The sequence below is a fragment of the Callithrix jacchus genome, chromosome 8 (genome assembly GCF_049354715.1).
Source record: "Callithrix jacchus isolate 240 chromosome 8, calJac240_pri, whole genome shotgun sequence".
NCBI classification, from domain to species: domain Eukaryota; kingdom Metazoa; phylum Chordata; class Mammalia; order Primates; family Cebidae; genus Callithrix; species Callithrix jacchus.
The window spans coordinates 17,802,521-17,823,922 of NC_133509.1; the positions used below are offsets into that span (position 1 = coordinate 17,802,521).

The 21,402-nt window shown below is 42.2% G+C and overlaps 1 protein-coding gene and 1 non-coding gene across 3 annotated transcripts in view; one reads left to right on the forward strand and one right to left on the reverse strand.

Annotated features, from left to right (window-relative positions):
• Positions 1 to 4,894, reverse strand: part of UACA (uveal autoantigen with coiled-coil domains and ankyrin repeats) — a 96,785-nt gene extending 91,891 nt beyond the window's left edge. For both annotated transcript variants that reach the window (XM_078333512.1, XM_002753290.7), the window contains exon 1: positions 4,575 to 4,894. Coding sequence is in view for 1 of the 2 variants with exons in the window: in XM_002753290.7 (XP_002753336.3) it covers positions 4,575 to 4,661 (87 nt within the window). In the remaining variant the exon portion in view is untranslated. The remainder of the gene's footprint in view (positions 1 to 4,574) is intronic.
• A 4,886-nt stretch (positions 4,895 to 9,780) lies between these two features.
• LOC118145250 (U6 spliceosomal RNA) lies at positions 9,781 to 9,887 on the forward strand. Its single transcript, XR_004730378.2, has one exon. It is a non-coding gene; the product is annotated as a U6 spliceosomal RNA (small nuclear RNA).
• The last annotated feature ends 11,515 nt before the right edge of the window (positions 9,888 to 21,402 follow it).

The following is a 21,402-nucleotide window of genomic DNA, read 5'->3' on the forward strand; positions in this document are numbered from 1 at the left end:
CCAAGGCAGATGGATCACTTGAGGCCAGGAGTTTGAGACCAGCCTGGCCAACATGGTAAAACCCCATGTCTACTAAAAATACAAAAAATCAGCCAGGCATGGTGGCAGGCGCTTGTTATCCCAGCTACTCGGGAGGCTGAGGCAAGTGAACTGCTTGAACTCAGTAGGTGGAGGTTGCAGTGAGCTGAGATCATGCCATTGCACTCCAGTCTGGGCAACAAGAGTGAAACTCCTCCTCAAAAAATAAATAAATAAATAAAACATGTAACAATAAAAACGCTCTTTGTGGTTTATGGTTAATAGATGCAGCCATTTCCAGATTTGCTAGTCAAAGACTAATCTGCAAATGTAGTTTATCCATAATTTGTAATTGTGAACTATATTTATACGTGTACAAACATTCCCATTTAATAAACTCTAAATTCACTGGCATATTTATAACAATGGTACTATTCAGAATATTTACAATTACAATTTTTGCCCCTAATCTGCACATAATTCTAATTTAGCATGCTAAGCTAATATGCTATATTCCACATATTATGTAATAAAATATCTACATGTCATATACCTCAGTCTACTGCTAATGTGTGTCTCCTTCAGATCATAAGCTTAAATAAATACACAAAGGAAATTATTTATGAAATAAACCTTTTAAAATTTTATCTCAAATCAAAGTTGTGCAAAGGAAATAATGACTATTTCCAAGATAATTAAATGAACACTGTAAGACTCAAATTAGATACCCATAAAGGAAAGAGGAGAAGAAAGCAAGATTTACCTTACATCATAATACATATCTTACCTATCAAAGACATAAATATCAAAAAAAAAAGAAAAATAATTAGAAGAAACTGCGGGGGGGGTTTAATATTGAATATTGCAGAGTGAAAAGGTCAAGATATAACATAAACCTAAGTATCATAAAAGGTTATAAATTCAATTGTATAAAAATAACCACTTTCTGGCCAGGCATAGTGGCTCATACCTGTAATCCCAGCACTTTGGGAGGTAGAGGCGGGCAGATCACCTGAGGTTGGGAGTTCAAGACCAGCCTGACCAACATGGAGAAACCCCATCTCTACTAAAGATACAAAATTAGCTGGGCATGGTGGCGCATGCCTGTTATCCCAGCTACTCCAGAGGCTGACGCAGGAGAATCGCTTGAACCTGGGAAACCGAGACTGTGGTGGGCTGAGATCGCCCCACCACACTCCAGTCTCAGCAACAAGAGCGAAACTCTGTCTCAAAATAATAATAATAATAATAATAATAATAACAACCACCTTCTAGACCATCCTGACCAACATAGTGAAACCCCACCTCTACTCAAAATACAAAAATTAGCTGGATGTCGTGGCACGTGCCTGTAAACCCAGCTACTCAGGAGGCCAAGGCAGGAGAATGAATCACTTGAACCTGGGAGGCAGAGGTTGCAAGGAGCTAAGATTGCGCCACTGCACTCCAGCCTGGCGACAGAGCAAGAGACTTGGTCTCAAAAAAAAAAAGAAAGAAAGAAACACCTTCTTCACTGCAAATGCCACCAAAAAAAAATGTCTTAAGACAAATGACCAATTAAGAAATATTAGTTATTCATATGAAATGGGCTAATTTCCCTGATTTAAAGTAAAAACAAATGAATAGAGGAAAAAATATCAACAACCCAATAGAAAAATGGAAAGGATAAACTGTTCACAGAAAGAACAGGAAAAGGGTTCATAAAAATATAAAAAGATGTTTAACTTCATTCATAACAAAAGAAACACAAATCTAAAGTACCCTAAGATACCATATTTTGCCTACCAGGCTAGCAAAGATCAAAAATTTTGAACAGACTTCTACTAAAAGCTTGGAAAACATTTCTCATACACTGGTTCCATGATGCATGAAAGGAAACTTGACAACATCCTTCAAAATTACAAATGCATATATATCCTTTAACCCAGCAATTCACTTTTAGGAACTGATTTTACAGGTACAGACACTCACCTGAAATATAAATATTAATCACAGAATTGTACATGACAGCAAAAGATATGAATAGGGAGGCTCTGAATGGGCTCAGATATTTACAGTCAAAAAAAGTCCAAGATATAAAACAGCAACTACAATGTGCTATCATTTCTACAAAGGGTGACTATTTATACTCATATTTGCTTGTATATGCTAAACTCTCTCTGGAGGAACATGCAAGCAACTAATATCACCACTGGCCTCTGATGAAGTGGGGCAGGGTGGCTGAAGCAGGGGTTAGAAGAACACGGTATCGATATTTTGTTGTAAATATTTTTATTCCTTTCAAATATTAACCCATATGCTGTATTACCTATTCAAAAAATAACTGTTTTTAAAGGCAAAAAAAGAGAGAGGGGCCCAATTATACAATATATACACATGTGATCAAATCTGGGATTATGGTTTATAGATTGAAAAGCAGAAAGGATCTACTTCTCCTGTACATGTGTTTTATTCTATCAATGGTTGGCTTGGTTTTATTCATCACTACAGTCTTTTTTTTTTTTTTTTTTTTTTTAATTGAGACAGAGTTTCGCTCTTGTTACCCAGGCTGGAGTGCAATTGTGCGATCTCGGCTCACCACAACCTCCGCCTCCTGGGTTCAGGCAGTTCTCCTGCCTCAGCTTCCTGAGTAGCTGGGATTACAGCTAATTTTTTGTATTTTTAGTAGAGATGGGGTTTCACCATGTTGACCAGGATGGTCTCGATCTCTTGACCTCGTGATCCACCCGCCTCGGCCTCCCAAAGTGCTGGGATTATAGGCGTGAGCCACCACGCCCGGCCCATCACTACAGTCTTGTTTTAAAATTTAACAGAACTTATTCAAAGTTATATTCATTACTATGCTTTTATTTTTAAACTGTGCAGAACTTATTCTAATATTTAAACAGAAATATTTTTCTACATAAATAGGTTAATATCATATGCTTATCTTTATTATGCCATTTTGAGAAAAACAGAATGCTCAATTTAGTGAGTATGAAAGATTTAAGCTCAGAGAGATGCCTTTTATGTTCCAAATGTATAAAATGTGAATTGTCATGCTCATCATACCAACTAAATACTCTACATTTCCAGAAAACTTCATAAAATTAAGGCTTATGAACCTCCAAGTGGGATGTAAATTCTTAGTGCAAACCAGACACAACCAGGGAAAATACAGCTAATAACCCCGAAATGTGTATCTTCCACAAAGCTAAAAACACGACCTGCATTATAGAGAAGTAGAATCTTAACTGTAATGACCCTCAATATCACTAAATGACATTTCTGCCAATTACTGGTTTAAAAAAAAAATGTGAAACAAAGTAATCTCTCTTTTCTAGGAGCTCATAAAACGACTTCATGCTTTATTAAAGAACATCAATTAAGTCATCTGAATCTACTTTTTTTGAAATGGGAATTTAAATCTAGTTAGTTCCTCCACAAATTCCTTTATGTCCAAGTAAAATAATCCTAGATACAGGTGGAGAGAAAGGCACAATTCTGAATTAACTCAAAAAAGCAAAAGCAGATTAATTAGTATTCTGATAAAAAAGAATATACTCCTTTGGTAGAATCTGTGTTAAACTGTAAAGGTCCATTTTAATTACCCCAACTAGGTAATTGGGCAGTTTGAGCATAACATCTCCGTTACGTTTGACTCTTCAACACTTTTTAAGTAGCGCTTATTTTAATGATACAGAATCTTGATGCTATCGCCATTCTTGTAACCTGTCAAATTATCCAAATCACAACATCTGCGGTCAGGTTGTTTCTCAAGATTTCTGTTCTCCTGCCAACTAAAGAGGCCCTGACTACTCCTTGGCGCGCACACGGAGGCCCCGCTGCAGGTCTGCACCGAAAGCGCCCCGCACGGATCCGCCCCACAGGTGCGATTTACGCGGCCCACACCATCATCACCCTCCCGACTTCATCATCTCCAGGGTCATCCCCCTGAAGGGCTTTGTCTTTACAACTACGCCGATTCCCTCTGCCTCGCTGGGGAATCAAACTTCCCAGTGACAACGACAGCAGCCAGCACAGGACGTCCACCAGCTTGGCAGGGCTTGACGCTCAGTCTCAGACCCGGGGAAGGTCCGGAGTCCGGGCACGATGGCGCGGGCTGCGCAGCCCTGCCCACCTGGCCTGCCTGGTGCGAGCCCTGGCCCCGGGGACTCAGGGGAGCCAGCCGAGCCGAGCGAGCGTGGGGAGCTGGGCGAGCGCCGGGAGACAAGAGGCAGGAGGGGTCAACGGAAAGGGCGGAGTAGGGGGGCCAATCGAGGAACGCTGGATTTAGGAGGGGGCCTTAACCGCAGTACTGAGGTTTCTTCCAGAAGCTCGGAGGCTCGGGGAAAGGGGTGGGGAAGAAACCCGTCGAGGCTCGGTGCGGCAACGGGGAGGATCCCCGGGATCTCTGGGCTGACGGGGTCTCCAGCCTGAGGGAGGAGTCGCCAGGGCCGCCGAATCGGGACGGGCTGAGGAAAAGTCAAGGAAGGCGGCGCGCGAGCTCGCCAGCAAAGGAGGGCTGCGCTGCTCGCCAGAGAGGAGCGCCGGGCAGCCCGGGCCGCAGGACTCACCGCGCTGGCGGCGGCGGCGGCAGCGGCGCCAGACGACGCGGGGCCGGGCGCGTCCTGCCTCCTCAGGCGGGACTTGAGGCTCTTCATGGCTAACTCTCGCCAGTCCCGCGCGCCGCGAGCTCGGCGCGCCTGGCCCGCTTGCGAACCTTAAAGGCTGCCGGATGCGGAATGCGGGATGCGGGATGCGGGCTGCGAGCGCGCGACGGGGAGGCGGCGGCGGCGGCGGCGGCGGCGGCGGCGGCAGAAGCGGTTCGGGCTGTACCAGCCCCACCTGCCTGCCACCTGGGGTGGGGGCCTCGGCGGCCGACGGCGACGGGTCTGAGGCGGGGCTCCCTCCGGTAGCCAATCGACCCGCCATCCTGGAGGGGGCGTGGAAAATCTCGACCAATCGAAGTCCGGGAAAGGGGAGGGACTTCCCTTTTAAACTTAGTAACACCCTTCCTCTCTCCACTGGAGGAAAAGTTTGGGAACTTTAGCTAGGGAAGGGGCGTGGAGAGACGCGTGGACCGGGCTCCAGGCCACCGGCGCCCGCCCACCCGGACCGTGGACTTTAAGGTCTAGAGAGAGCACGGGGTCCCCCCTCTGCCATCTCTCATCTTCCCGGACTCCCGTCCTTTTCCCACCCACGCTCTCTTTCCCAAGTAAAGTTCCTTCCCTTCCCGTCTGGTCTCAGAAATGACTCTTGGTTACCTGTACACAGACCAGCTTTCAGAAGTAACTTCTCTTCAGTCTCCTGTTTTACTGCCAAATCCTGGTGCCTGGAAACAACCACACACATCAAAAATTCCAGAAACAAACAGTCTCAAAGCAATAAGGTGCTGATTGTGTAGTAAAACGTACAGTTAAGAAAGACCTTGAAAGACGTTATAATTAGTTACTGTACAACTTAACGTGCTTCATTATTTGTTGAGTCAAGAACCCGCCGCATTGGAAGCAGAGGCATGGAATGGGGGCGGAGCGGGAGGGAGGGGAAGAGGTGCCATCAATTAAAAATGACCCCCATAGCCAGTGATATAAGTTGTCAAAAAAGTTAGCTCTTTTTTCTTCAGAAACATTTTTTGTTTCCTGTAGAAACACATTACACGTAAACGTATACGATGACGTTAAATCATCCTACCTAGAAATCTGAGTTAATAAAAATTATTTAAGAGGATGAAGAAACAGGAAGGTGTCAGCACCCAATAATTTGCTGTTCCTGTGACATCTTCAAACGTCTTCTTTGGAGTCATTTTTCCCCCCAGCAACACGTTTATTGTAGCATACATCAATTTGAAAAGACAAACAGTCCACATTTCCTGACTAACAAAAGACTCTTTTTGTCTGAAAGGTCAGTTGCTTTCTTTAGAGTTTCTTGAGAGTAACTCAAGGTTTTCTTCAAATACTGTAAGAAAGTTTTCAGAATTTCTTGGAGAGACAGCATTCAGAGTGTGTTAACCTATACAAGTAAATAACAACCAACTACCCGAAAAAATTATTAAATTTCTTCTTGATTAGATCTTTAGAAGAAAATTTTCTTTGACTCCTCCCCCTTCCTCTAGATCCACAGTCATTTAGTTCTTGCTGGCTCTTTAGTGACTGTGTATGGTCAGTTACTCTCTGTTCTCACTGTCACTGCAAAGCCAAAATTGTCTCATACCCGGACAATTATATAGAAGCTTCCCAGCCAGTCTCCCAACTTTCAGTCTCTTAATTGTCCCATCACCAGTAAATTATTAGCCATCACCAAAAAGCCTTACAAAAATAATCCTCTTGCTCAAAAGCCCTCAGCAGCTAACGAATAAAATCTAACTCCTCTACTTGGCATTTCAAGTTGTACAACGTGGACCCGACTCTGTTCTCTAGTCAACACCCCAAGCAAATTACTCTTCAGCCCATTCTCCAAACACGGGTCATGGCTTTCAATTTCCACATCTTTGTGCATATCCTTCCTCCAATAATCTCCGTCTATATTCATCTAACAAAATCATACTTCCCCAAGAGTGATTGAGGGGGACTTGGGGGCTTCTGGAATACTGTACTATTCTCTCTGTGTGCTGGTAATATCTAGTGTTTTCAGGTTGTGAATTCTGTGAGCCTGTACTATATGCAATATACTCTTTTATGTGTGTATTTTGCTTTAACAAAAAGTTTGTTTTTAAGTGTATGTCCCTTCCAAGCGCCCTCCTCTCTATAGAACATTCCTTGATCAACTGGAAGTGATCTCTCCATCCCCCAAATAGTTACAGCAATTGTACCTCTCATATGATATAAACATGTGAGCTGAGCAAACCTTACTTCACTACTGGACTTCAAGTTCCTTAAAATTAGGGAATAACTGATATATATTTGAATTCCCTAGAATGCTTAGCATGTTATAGGTGTTCAATAAATATTTCTGAATGAATGGATGCACTCTTATTGACTACTATAGTAAATTATGGTTGTTTGTTCTATGTATTCATGTGACACAGGATTGGGATTCCCCCTACTGTGAACAGAGATGGAATGATCTGAGGCTATGGTCCTGCTCAAATATTTGTATCTCAATCAATTCCTTTGTTCTGGACTTAAGTACCCATTTACCGTCTTGTTCTCTGACTGAAGTAATTGGCTGTTGAGTTATTAATTACCGTGTTATGTTGTACTGGTTGTCTCCTGAAACACCCAAGTTATCATAGTCCTGGTGACTGGCCCCCTTTTCTGTTGTTACTGGATAAAGCAAAGGAAACAGACAGAGCCACAAGTGTAGCTTGCATCAGGTTCCAAAAATGTTGGGCAAGTTATTTTTATGAACTGTCTGGATGATGTCCCCATGGTGTCTGTGTCCAGTGGCCTTTATAGATTTTTCCAGCCTAGAAACTTGATAGCTGATGTCTGCTTATTCCCATTTGAGAGCAGCTAAGTAAATAGCACTGGTCTTAATATTCAGTAAAGCTTTTTTACATTGATCTGGAAGCTGCCTATATGAGGTAAAGTCACTATTATTAGCATTCAACCAGACAGGTTGAATCACTATTATTATCACTATAATATCACTATTATTTATTTTTATCTTCCCTTCAGCGCAAAGGGCACTTATCCAACCTAGATGAACTTTTGTTTGTTATCACATTGAGCCTACATAAAATACTTTGTTTTACTTCTTATTTTTTACAATATTTATTTACAATATATACCAGGAAGGGTAATGCATTTTGGTAAATTACTTTGAGGTTATATATACACATGGTAAAGTAATCTCAATACAAAAGGAGTACGTCGTTCTTCTTACTACCTCTATTTTTTTGATGTCTGCTGTCAAGGAACTTGTGTTCTGGATTAGAGAACAGATGTGTATGCTGTATGCTAATCACTGGACAATCACTTACTGAATTGTGTAGTAGGATTGCAGAAGGTATTTAGGGAAGGAAAAGATCAACAGATAAGTTTGCCTGAAGGGAGGCTATCCGAGGTTGAGTATCCATTCAATGAATACACACAGGTGAGAAGTAATACAACCAGGTAGGCAAAATATACCCAGAGTGCCTGCCAGAAAAGGGAAGCAAACACAGTTGACAGATGCTCACTGATAACTCAGATGATGATAACCGCAAAAATGATGACAAAAATGATTTCTCAGAAAAAGAATAAAGAATCCACACACAGGCCAGGCGTGGTGGCTCACGCCTGTAATCACAGCACTTTGGGAAGCTGAAGTGGGTGGATCACTTGAGGTCAGGAGTTTGAGACCAGCCTGGTGAACATGGCAAAACCCAGTCTCTACTAAAATACAAAAATTAGCTGGGCATGGTGGTGGGAGCCTGTAATCCCAGTTACTGGGGAGGCTAAGACAGGAGACTGCTTGAGCCCGGGAGGCAGAGGTTGCAGTGAGCCAAGTTCGTGCCACTGCACTGTATCCTGGGCAATAGAGCAAGACTCCATCTCAGAAAAAAACAAAAAGAATTGACATACAAAATCTAAAATTTACACATCAAATGAGTCCTTTTCAAACATAAAGATCTCCTTCTAGGCAAGCTTTAGTTATGAATTCTATATCCAATGGTTTCCCTCTTCATTTTCAGAACTTCTTGCTGCTCCTGGTAGCCCCAGGGACCCAGTGAACAAAGCCAGTGAATAATTCCATGAAGGAGCCCATGACATCAGTCATTCTCTCCCAGCTCAGATGCCAAGGCAAATGGCTAGCAGACCACATGTGGCCACAGAGTCATGAGAAAGGGCACCTCTACCCAGAAGTCATAGGCAGCCCAGGAAATGAGAGACCTGAGGCAGTTCTCACACCCTCTTCTCTTGCCACATTGAAAACTAAAACATTGCATAAACGAGCTTTTAAAAAAATAAATAGGTCACCTTTGGTACTAACTTTAGAACAATCTGTATTTTTAGTAAGCTCTTCAAAGGCTGCATCTTAGAGAACTAGAATGAGAACAAGAAAAGGGGGAAAGAAGATGGTGTCTGCCCCATATAACCACAGACCCTCATGCAGGTTTTTTCTTAGTTACTCAGCACTAAAGCTTCAGCTTAAAAATTCCTTCTTACAAAGCAACTTTTTAAATCTCCCCTGTTGAGGATTGTTATGTGCTTAGCTGTAGCAATCTTGAGTTTGCCACTTATCTTCAAAGAGGGCTGCTTTCTACCTCTCTGTTTTCCCTGGCATTTACAGACTGTCATTCACTTATGATACATTGAGTGGGCCATTAGTTTCGATACTGAAAGAAAGAGTGAAAAAACAGAAAGGATCATGGTCGGGAACAAAACTAGACTTGCTAGGCCTAATTGACCTCTTACCTAAAAGCAGTTGAGATAACCACCATTATTTCTTTGGATTCAGATTTGATGTCAAAAAAAGAAAACAAAACAAAAGCCCAATTCGTTTTATTTGGTGAAAATTACCTTTGTTATCAAGTCCTGATTACACAAAATCCAGAAGTACCATTAGCTTCACTTTAATGAGAAGACTGATGGCCCTGAGTGCTTATGGTTCAAAGGCAGCCCGGAGTCCAGATAAACACCAGGAATTTGGTTCTGGGATCAGTAACCATCTGACTCCGTAATAAATTGTCCTGGACCTTGGAGTTTTCTTATCTAGGCCAGAATACCAGGATATGTGCAATGAGCTGAAAAACTTTCAAATCTTGAGAACTGTCAAATAAATTGGATAGAAAAGTTTCTTGCTTTTAAATTGAAACTATGGTAGATAAAGTCTATCTCTATAGATTTTAAATGATGGGTGCTCGCTTCGGCAGCACATATAGTGAAATTGGAGCGATATAGAGAAGATTAGCACGGCCCCTGGGCAAGGATGACACGCAAATTCGTGAAGCGTTCCATATTTAAAAAAAAAAAATGATGGTTTTACTTGTCCTGCTTGTATTTTTTTCCCCTCCAGATGTCCAAGGCGACTTAAAATTCTGGCAAGGTGTTCAGTAAATACTCTTGACTGAATGATCAATCACTAGTAAATTACATGGCTGGTTCAATACCACCAGTTACTTCATGACAACCTTTGCTATTCATCCTAACAAAAGAACACAGCAGACAGAATAAGTTAAGATAAATCTCACTTTCTAATGTACTTGGGAAATGACCCAAGCTTTACGATGGATGATGAACAAAGACTTTATAGTCATTTAAATTTGAAATTGCTATTGACTATGTTGGTTTCAGTTGTGGGAAAGGGAAAGAGAAGGTAATAGGTAAAATACTGGATATACAAATGTCCTAATAAAGTTATATATAAACATATTTTTATCATATTTTATATCATAAAATTATCAGTAATATCATATATGTTTTAAACGTACTACTCGGAATTCTTTCATCAAATATTCTTATAAATTAACACATCTTTATGTAAATCCTGATTTTTACATTGAAAAGTAACCCATAGAAGTGTGGATAAAATATGTTTTCTGGCCAGGTACGGTGGCTCACGACTGTAATCTCAGCACTTTGGGAAGCTGAGACAGGTGGATTATTTGAGATCAGAAGTTTGAGACCAGCCTGGCCAACATGGTGAAACCCTGTCTCTACTAAAAATACAAAAATCAGCAGGCCGTGGTGGTGGGTGCCTATAATCCCAGCTACTTGGGAGGCTGAGGCAGGAGAATCACTTGAGCCCGGGGGGGCGGAGGTTGCAGTGAGCAGAGATCATGCCATTGTACTCCAGCCTGGGTGACACAGCGAGATTCCCTCTCAAAAAAAAAAAAAAATCGTGTATTTTAAAAGGCTAATTTAATAAATTACTTAATGAATAATATAATACATGGTTGATTGATTGATTGATTTTTTTAATTTGATTACCAAAGACTAGTTCCTTTCTCTTTCTGGAAGGCAATAGTTCATACATTTTTTTTTTTCTGCAGGCCAGGCACAGTGGCTCATGCCTGTAATCCCAGCACTTTGGGAGGCCAAGGCAGGCAGATCACATGAGGTCAGGAGTTGGAGACCATTCTGCCCAACATGGGGAAACCCTAACTCTACTAAAAATATAAAAATTAGCTGGGCGTGGTGGCATGAGCCTGTAGTCCCAGCTACTCAGGAAGCTGAGGCAGGAGAATCCCTTGAACTCAGGAGGCAGAGGTTTCAGTTAGCAGAGATCGCATTAAGGCACTCCAGCCGGACCACAAAGCAAGACTCCGTCTCAAAAAAGAAAAAAAAAATTCTGCATACTCCTTCAAAACTTCTTGAATCAATGTTTAAGTTTTCATTAAAAATTAAAACATAATTTTATACTCAATTGTTAAGTTGTACTTAACTACAGCATTTATTTGGGAGAAATGTTTAAATTAAGGTATAATTCTTATATACAGTAGCATTACTCCACATTGCATTTAGGCCATCAGGACTATTTTAGTAGCATTCTTTATTCAAAGAGATTTGTCCACTGTTATGCCTTCATGGATTAGCCAGATATATATATTCTTTACATCATCTATATCTATTTAGTACAAATATCAAAGAATATTTGAGAATAAAGAATCAGTGTATGCTTTTCTTATTGCTGTTTTATGAATGTTGTTGCCACAAAATATTTAAAGTAGCCAATAAATTAAAATAGCAACACATGCTGAACTTCAAAAGATCTACATTCTAATTTTGCCAGGCTAGGGAGAAGCATGTATTACGCTCCATAAACTTCAAAACGCTTCCTGGACCTAAACAATAATTAAGAACAGTTCCTTTGAGCCTTAGAAGGGTGTAGTCCGTGAATTTACTTGAGATCAAGACATCGCATTTTAAGGCTAAACTAAAAGGCGTATTTCTTCTGCTACTGAGACATTGAGCTCTAAGAGAACAATAAACTCTTGAGATCCATCAACTTTTCTAGTTCATAACTCTGAAGTGGCCCTCATCAAGTCAACAAATACAAATAAGCCTAAAACCCCAAACACCCAGAGGGTTGGGCTCTTATTAGGCAAGTCAAACCCCAACTAAAACTACCCTGGGGAATTCCCAAATATGAATCACAGCAAATCACCTAACAACAATAAAGATGGCTCATAAACTCTGAAAGCCAGAGAGCTCCCATTCGATATCACATGGCTGCAAGTCAACATTCCTTGACAGGTAGCTGTCCAGTGTTTGCCAGAATGTTAACACTTTGAATGCTTTTGTTTAAATCACACTTCTATCCAGAAAGGAACTGTGGCCACTTGTAACAAATTTCATTTCCATACTTCTGACAACAAAGGGAGGAAATCAATCTCAGGAAGGAAGAACTTATGTTCACTATTGGAGAGACTGTGATTGTCATCCTTGAGTTTGAAATTTGGCTTTCAGCTTCCTGATAGCCAAGGCAATCCGAAAACGGAAAACAACAGTGTCAGCTTTAAAACCGGAAGCGGAAAAGGCATTGAAAATTCTCAACGGAAATAATGCTTTCCTGCTGCTACATTCTGCAATAAATTTCTCATATGAGACAGTGAGCAGTGGAATAGACAACCCCCGCAATTATAAGAAATATCTTTTTTGGGTGTCCAGACTGTTCATTCCTCCAGCAAGTGCTGGTTGCCAGGTGATGTGTGAGATGATACTGAGGAATCAGCATGGAACAAGTAAATAAACAAGTAAGCAAGCGACCAAGATCAATTCAGAGAATGGGATGTGGGGAAAATAAAAATGGTAATGTGCTAGAGAACAAAGTGACAGGGGTGGGGAGAATGACTGAAGGTTGGGTAGTTCAGGAAAGTCTTTCTGGAGAAGTGACTTTGAACTAAGGTCTGAATTACAGAAAGGAGCCTGTCAAGCATAGATGTGGAGGCAGAACAGTCCAGGCAAAGGAAACAGCAAATGCAACGGCCCTAAGCTGTGGGGCGTGGCTTGGCTTGTTGCAAGGCATACTGAAGGCCAGTGTGGCTGGAGCACAGTGGGAGAAGAATATGGGCAAAAGGAGCTTGGAGAGACAGGCTAGGGCCAGCACAAACAGGGCCTGGTGGACCAGAGAAGGATTTCGGATTCAGGTCTGATAGGAAGCTAACTAAGTAGGGGATGATATGATGTGATCTTATTTATATACTAAAAAGATCTTTCTGCTGCTAGGGAGATAACTGACCATAATCGACCAAGGGGGCACAGCAGGAAGCATGAACAGAACTGGGATATAGTCTAGAAATAGAGCTGCCTCGCTGGTGGACTGGATGCACAGAGTAAGACATTAAGGATCTAGGTATTGAATGGGGATGACTATGGGAGCTATGCTTCCAAGGGAAAGTCAGGAGTTCTGTTTGGTCATATTGGTTGGAGCCACCCATTGAGCATCCAAGAAAGAATATATTAAGTAGGAGGCCTAGATAGCAAGAGTAAAACTTATTAATTTGGGAGTTATAGGCAAATAAATATAATATAAAGCCATAAGGCCAGATAAGATCTGTCATGAAAGAAGTGAACCAAGGGCCTAGATGGGGGTACTGTAATGTTTAGAAATCACACAGAAGGCCAGGTGCCGTGGCTCACGCCTGTAATCCCAGCACTTTGGGAGGCTGAGGCAGGTGGATTGCCTGAGTTCAGGAGTTTGAGACCAGCCTGGCCAACATGGTGAAACCCCGTCTCTACTAAAAATACAAAAATTAGCTGGGCGTGGTGGTGGGCGCCTGTAATCCCAGCTACTCAGGAGGCTGATGCAGGAGAATTGCTTGAACTCGGGAGGTAGAGGTTGCAGTGAAGCAAGACTGCACCACTTTACTCCAACTTAGGTGACAAAGCAACATTTCGTCTCAAAAAAAAAAAAAAGAAATCAAACAGAGAAGAAAGGTACCAACAAAGAAGACTAAGAGGAAATGGCTAGAGAATGGGCAGAAACTAGAGAATGTGACACAGCAGCCAGGAGAGGATGGTTTTTCAAAGGTCAACCCTACCAAATACCACTGAAAGATAAAGCACAGAGACAGAGGAGGGACCACTGGGTTTGGCAACACGAGTGTTGATAATAGCCTTAACAAAACTGTTTCCATCACTTTTGGGGAAAGAAGCTGATGAAAATAGATTAGAGAGACGATGGAAGGTGATAGGGTGTTCTGAAGGACAGCAGAGAAATGGGGATAGCAGCTGGAGAATGACGAGACATCAGTGGAAAGTTTTTTAGTTTAAAGTGGGAGAAACTACAACTTTTTCGTAAGCTGGGAGGAGAGTGATCCAGTAGAGGGGAAAGGACTAATGAAACAGAAGGGAGACATCTGTGAAAGTTAAGTCTTTGAGGTCAAAAGGGATTTGATCCCTCACTTAGGAGCTTGGACGTGTCGTCTGCAGTAACAGGGTAAAGACAAAAAAATTCAGGTACAGATACATGTAGGAAGGTATTTCATTCAGTGGAAGGAAAAGAAGAAGATCCCAACTGGACTGCTTCTGTTTTCTCACTTTAGAGGGAGATGGGCAATGAAGAAACAGCACTTTTGGAAATTTGATTACCTATAAGAAGATATGAAATAGCCAATATTCTTCAGTCTTACAATTCCAAAATATCAACTTGGTCTGCCTGATTTGTGAAATACTCAATGTGATTCTGAGAGTATGAAGAATTTCTCAGTTAATAATTTCTCAGTCTCTCTACCAGCAAAGGGATTAGCTGGTCCAGTGATTGCCAATATCTAAGCCGCCAAATAGCAAGTGCTTGATTCATGTTCCTAAGCTATGGAAGGATTTCCTCACCAGAGCACCCCATCTCACCCTTTCCTGTGTGTATACCCCACAGCACAAAGTACTACTGTACTATTACTGCACAATGACTAAAGTTTCCTGAGATATTACCGTGGGCCAAGCACTGTGCTAAGTTCTTTTTATTTTTTTTGAGACGGAGTTTCATTCTTGTTGCCCAGGCTGGAGTGCAATGGCGCGATCTCCGCTCACTGCAACCTCCACCTCCTGGGTTCAAGCAATTCTCCTCTCTCAGCCTCCTGAGTAGCTGGGATTACAGGCATGCGCCACCATGCCCAGCTAATTTTTTGTATTTTTAGTAGAGACGGGGTTTCACCTTGTTGACCAGGATGGTGTCGATCTTTTGACCTCGTGATCCACCCGCCTCGGCCTCCCAAAGTGCTGGGATTATAGGCTTGAGCCACCACACCCGGCCTCTGTGCTAAGTTCTTTATATGTATTTCTTTTAATATTCCCAGCAAAGAAATGAGCAAAATAGACTACTATTATCCTAGTTTTATGAATGATGAAGCTGAAGCTTCCAAATGCTACATTATATCAATATTAAAGACCATGAAGTTGTCCATGAAATGGGAAGGACAGATAATTAACTATTATCAATCACGCCATGTAGTTATGAGTGGAGTTGTATAAATAAGTGTCAAACCAAAACCCAGTAAGGTATTTATGCTTGTAAATAGTTTGCCCAGATTAAAAAAAAAAAAAACAAGACTTGATTGAAATGATTTATACCTATAATGATTCACTACAGAAAGTTAAAATAGGCTGGGTACAGTGGCTGACACTTGTAATCCCAGCACTTTTGGAGGCCATGGTCAGGGGATTACTTAAGGCCAGGAGTTCTAGACCAACCTGGGCAACATAGTGAGACCCCGTCTCTACAAAAAAAAAATTAAAATTTCCAGACATGGTGGCACATACCTGTAGTCCCAACTACTGGTCAGGAGAAGCCAAGGTGAGAGAGAATCACTTGAGCTTGGGAGATCAAGGCTGCAGTGAGCCATGATCACACTACTGCATTCCAGCCTGGGTGACCCTGTCTCAATTAAATAAATAAATAAACAAAATACTTTGGATAGGAAGTCCCAACTGAAAAATGGGACATCACTGTGTGTCATTATACTGCCCATTATATCCAGCAACTCATTCATAAATAAACAAATGTCTGGAATACAAACCTTATACGTCTTTTCTCTGATGACATTTGTCATACTGCATTCCAAAGGCCTGGATTCCTTAAGAAATTGTAATCTCTGTGTGATAGCAGAAACTGTTTCATTGTTGTTCACTGTATTCCCAGCACCCAGCACAAGACGTGAAGCAGGTGCTCAATAAATATTTGTTGAGCAGCTGAATTAATAAATAAGTAAACCTCCTCTATGATGTGAGGTGCCCTAGCAGCTCTCTTCTTTGGGCTCAGCAGATAATCTCACTCCCGTAATGAAAATGTGACTCCTTCTCCAGGAGCGGGGTCAGTCTATCTTTCTTGCCTAGTTAGTTCCTTGAGTGTCTGAGTCTACCTTTAGCACATCTCTTCCCTGGGGCACCCACTGAGTTCATGCCACATGCTGTGCTAATTCACATTAAACTGTTAGTGACATTATGACTAGAAAGACATGTTTCGTTTTTATAAACATGGAAGGACATACTTAATTTTCATAGATGTAATGTATATACATGGTCTGTGAATCCTGAAAATCTGAGACAGGTCTCAATTAATTTAGCAAGTTCATTTTGCCAAGGTTGAGGACTTGCACCCGTGACGCAGCCTCAGAAGGTCCTGACAACATGTGCCCAAGGGGGCAGGGGAAGAGCTTGGTTTTATACATTTCAGGGAGGCATGAGACAGTCAATATGTGTAAGATGTACCTTGGTTCAGTCCAGAGAGGTAGGACAGCTCAAAGCAGGGAGGCTGCTTCCAGGGCATAGGTAGATAGGAGACAAATGGTTATATGCTTTTGATTTTCTGATTAGCCACTCCAAATGAGACAATCAGATATGCACTTACCACAGTGAGCAGAGGAGTGACTGAATAGAACGGGAGGCAGGTTTGCCCTTTGCAGTTCCCAGCTTGACTTTTACCTTTAGCTTAGTGATTAGGGGGACCGCAAGATTTATTTTCCTTTCATAGCACAAAGAGTTTTATGTACAAGGCCCTACCCGGTGACCCATGCCTGTAATCCCAGCATTTCAGGAGGCCAAGGTGGGCAGATCAATTGAGGTCAGGAGTTCGAGACCAGCCTGGCCAACATGGTGAAACCCCATCTCTACTAAAAATACAGAAATTAGCTGGGTGTAGTGGTGTACACCTGTAGTCCCAGATACTCAGGAGGCTGAGGCAGGAGAATCACTTGAACCCAGGAGGCGGAGGTTGCAGTGAGCTGAGATCTCGGCCCTGCACTCCAGCCTGGGTGACAGAGCAAGACCCTGTCCCCCCCCAAAAAAGTTTTAAGTACAAAAGCATACATATTGAAAAGCAAATTGGCATTCATTCCTGTTCCCAATACCCATTTCCTTCCAGAGGCAACATCTTCTACTAGTTTATTTACTTGTTTTTGTTTATTTTGTAGGAAGAAGTCTAATAGGCATACTCTATGCACATGCAACATTTTTATATAAACACAAAAGCCTCCTTTTAAAAAACCTTTTCTGACTGAGCGCAGTGGCTCACTCCTGTAATCCCAGCACTATGGGAGACTAAGGCGGTCAGATCACGAGGTCAGGAGTTCAAAACCAGACTGGCCAACACAGTGAAACCCCGTCACTACAAAAAAACACAAAAATTAGCTGAGCATGGTGGCTCATGCCTGTAATCACAGCTACTTGGGAGGCTGAGGTAGGAGAATTGCTTGAACTGGGACCTGGGAGGTGGAGGCTGCAGTGAGCCGAGATCATGCCACTGCACTCCAGCCTGGGCCACAGAGCAAGACTCTATCCTCCCCCCCAAAAAACAAAACTTTTTCTACACCTTGCTTTTTAATTAACACTATCAATCTTTTCAACAGCAGCTTAGCATGCCATTTAATAGAAGTGCATCAACTTAGCAAACCTTTATAAATCAGGCCCTGAAGTGATGATTTAAGTGTGGCAGAATTTCAGCATTCGAGGCACAGAGAATATGAGCAGTCCTGTGTGTGGGAAAGGCAATGGAGGGATCTGTAGTGTTGGAGGGCCACCTGGAAGCCCAGATACGTGTCACAAGAAAATCTTAAGGAAAACAACTAGACAGGGTTACAATCCTAGAGGGGAGCAGGAATGCAGATGCCAGAAAAGGGAAATCCAACAAGGCAAAAGGAATGGGCACTCAGGACTCTTCCCAGCCATCTGGACCCAACCTGTCCTGATGCCCCAATGCATCCTTTTTTCTTTTTCTCCCTTTTTTTCTTTTTTTTTTTTTTTAAACAGAGTCTTACTCTGTCACCCATGCTGGAGTGCAGTGGCGTGATCTCAGGTCACTGCAAACCCTCACTCCAGGGTTCAATAGATTATCTTGCCTCATCCTCCTGAGTAGCTGACATTATGAGTGCCCATCACCATGCCTGGCTAAATTTTGTATTTTTGTAATTTAGTGGAGTAGAGTAGAAACAGTTGAGATCACCATGTTGCCCAGGCTGATCTTAAACTCCTGACCTCAAGTAATCCACCCGCCTCAGCCTCTCAAAGTGCTGGGATTATAGGCGTGAGCCACCTCACCCAGCACCGATGCATCTTCTACTTCCCTGAGTCCCTCCGCCCCTCTGAGCAGAAATGTTTCCTCTCTCAGCCCCTAGCCCTAAGCAGGTACATTCCAGGGCCTTTGCTCACGTCCTCCTGCTTCCTGCGATGCATTTGAAACCAGTGACATACCCTCTCTCGTAAGCTCTCACCTGTCCACGTCTCTCCATCACCTTGCCCTACTGTACTTCTGCTACCACTCTGAACTTTCTTCATTCTCTAAACTCGTTGGTTAGGGCTGCCATAACAAAGTACCACAAACTGTGTGGCTTAAACAACAGAAATGCCAAAAGCCTAAAAGTGAGGTATTGACAGTCATGTTCTCTTTGAAAGTCATAGAAGAAAATCCTTCCTTGCCTCTTCTAGCTTCTGGTGTTTGCCAGCAATTCCTGACGTTCTTCCCTTGTAGATGCATTGCTCCAAGCTCTGCCTCCATCATCACATGCTGTTTCTCTACACATCTTTTTAACAAACATGTCTTTTTCTCGTCTTATGAGGACACCAGTCGTATTGCATCCTACTCCAGTATGACCTCATCTTAACTCATTATATCTGCAATGACCCTACTTCCAAACAAGGTTGCATTCAAAGGTACCAGTGATTAGGACTTGAATACATCTTTTTTGGGGACAGAGTTCAACCCACAACACTTCCCGTAAAACAGTGGTCTACGAAATAGGGCAGGACCCCTCTCAGAGTGCGTGAGATAATCCTTTGAGAAAAGGGATGAAATTTCTATTTCTACTGTTTTTCTAAGGGATAAAAATATTAAGCGTTACTAATATTTAACACGTGGACTGATCATGGTGAACTCTCTTGTATTCTGTTTGTCAGAGCCCTGTGTCATGCCCAGTGAGTGGTGAATGCTAAAGGAATAGTAGACTCCCCTTAGCACTGTGGGGATGACAATGGGGCCCCTGATTCTTGTTCAATTTCTTTTTCTTTTTCTTTTTTTTTTTTGAGACGAAATTTCACTCTTTTTGCCCAGGCTGGAGTGCAATGGCACAATCTTGGCTCACCGCAAACTCCAGCTCCTGGGTTCAAGTGATTCTCCTGCCTCAGCCTCCCAAGTAGCTGGGATTACAGGCATGCGCCACCATGTCCGGCTAATTTTGTATTTTTTGTAGAGATGGGGTTTCTCCATGTTGATCAAGCTGGTCTTGAACTCCCAACCTCAGGTGATCCACCCTCCTTGGTCTCCCAAAGTGCTGGGATTACAGGCATTAGCCACCACACCCTGTCCTCTTGTTCAATTTCAACATGTTGCTGAATATTGCAATTGGTGTGCTTTTGAATATCATTAATGTGGCTACTGTTACAAAAACAAGACCTTTAAATAGTAGACTCTTAACACTACTTTGTACTGAGATGAAGCATGATCATAAAAGTACTTTATAATTCAACTGAAACATGAGGTTGCACTCTATTTTACAAAATTACAAGATTCTCCAATTTTGCTAGCCATTTTCATGATGACAAATAACATTAAGTGATATGCTACCTAGCAAGTGGTATGGGAGAGACAAAACTTCCAAGTGTATCCCTTTAAGATAAATGCAGTATTTTAATAATAAATAAGAAATACTTTTTTTTTCAAAAGGCACTCATGAGGAGAGCAAATTGAAAATGGACATTTGAAAAATTTTTTTTTATTGTTAGATAAATTAACCATACTTCTTCCCAAAACTCTTATAGCCTTCCACTTCTGGCAGTAAGGATGACAAAATGACCTTAAAATTATCATGCTGGCTGATAGTTTTATCTTTCTGGGCCATGCTGGTGCGGTGGCTCGTGCCTGTAATCCCAGCACTTTGGGAGGCCAAGGCAGGTGGATCACCTGAGGTCAGGAGTTCAGGACCAGCCTGGCTAACATGGTGAAACCCCCCGTCTCTACTAAAAATACAAAATTAGCTGGGCGTGGTGGCACATGCCTGTAATTCCAGCTACTGAGGAGGCTGAGACAGGAGAATCACTTGAACCTGGGAGGTGGCAGTTGCAGTGAGCCAAGATTGTGTCACTGCACTCCAGCCTGGGCCACAGAACAAGATTTCGTCTCCAAAAAAAAAAAAAAAAGAAAGAAAGAAAAAGAAAAAAGAGAACTTACCATGCTATGAAACATTTAGCGATGTTGAAAAGAATAATTATTGCTAATGCATAACAGAGTTTCTAAGACAGTCAGGGCAATTCCCAGGGCCAAAATCAAAGAAGGAAGTAAAGACCAGAGCTGCCAGTGTAGTCACTGTAGCTTCCTGGTAGAGCCTGAAGACAGGAGACAGCACCTTGGGGTGGTGCCTTGAGAAGAGAGACAAATAAAAATAAAAATGTATACTTCCAATTATTTTCTTTCTAAAAAATACAAAAAATCGGCTTCTTTAATATTTAATATGTGGACTGAGACCAGTGATCTCCTTTGTATTCTATTTGTCACAGCCCCCACGTTACGTCCTGTGAGTAGTAACTGCAGTATTTTACAGATGTATCTTATGAGGTGTTTTATCAGAGAGCTGTCTTCTGTGAAAGAATGCTCTGGAAAACATCCACCCACCAGCAAAGAGACACCTGGGGAAGAGTGTCAGTGTCAGCCTGTTCTCTTGATGGGGGAAAAGGAAGTCTCCACTAAGGATTTTTTCTTTTTTTTTGAGACACAGTCCTGCTCTGTCACTCAGGCTGGAGTAAGGTGGTGTAGTCACAGTTCACTACAGGTTTGACTTCTCAGGCTCAAGAGATTCTCCCATCTCAGCTTCCCAGATGAGTGAGTAGTTGGGACCACAGACACACACCACCACTCCTGGCTAATATTCTTATTTTTTTGTAGAGCTAGAGTCTTGCTATGTAGCCCAGGCTGGTCTGGAACTCCTGGGTTTAAGTGATCCTCCCACCTCAGACTCCCAAAGCACTGGGATTACAGGCATGAGCCACAGTCCCTGGTCTCCACAAAGGATTTTGTTTTTTTGAGACAGAGTCTTGCTCTATTGCCCTGACTGGA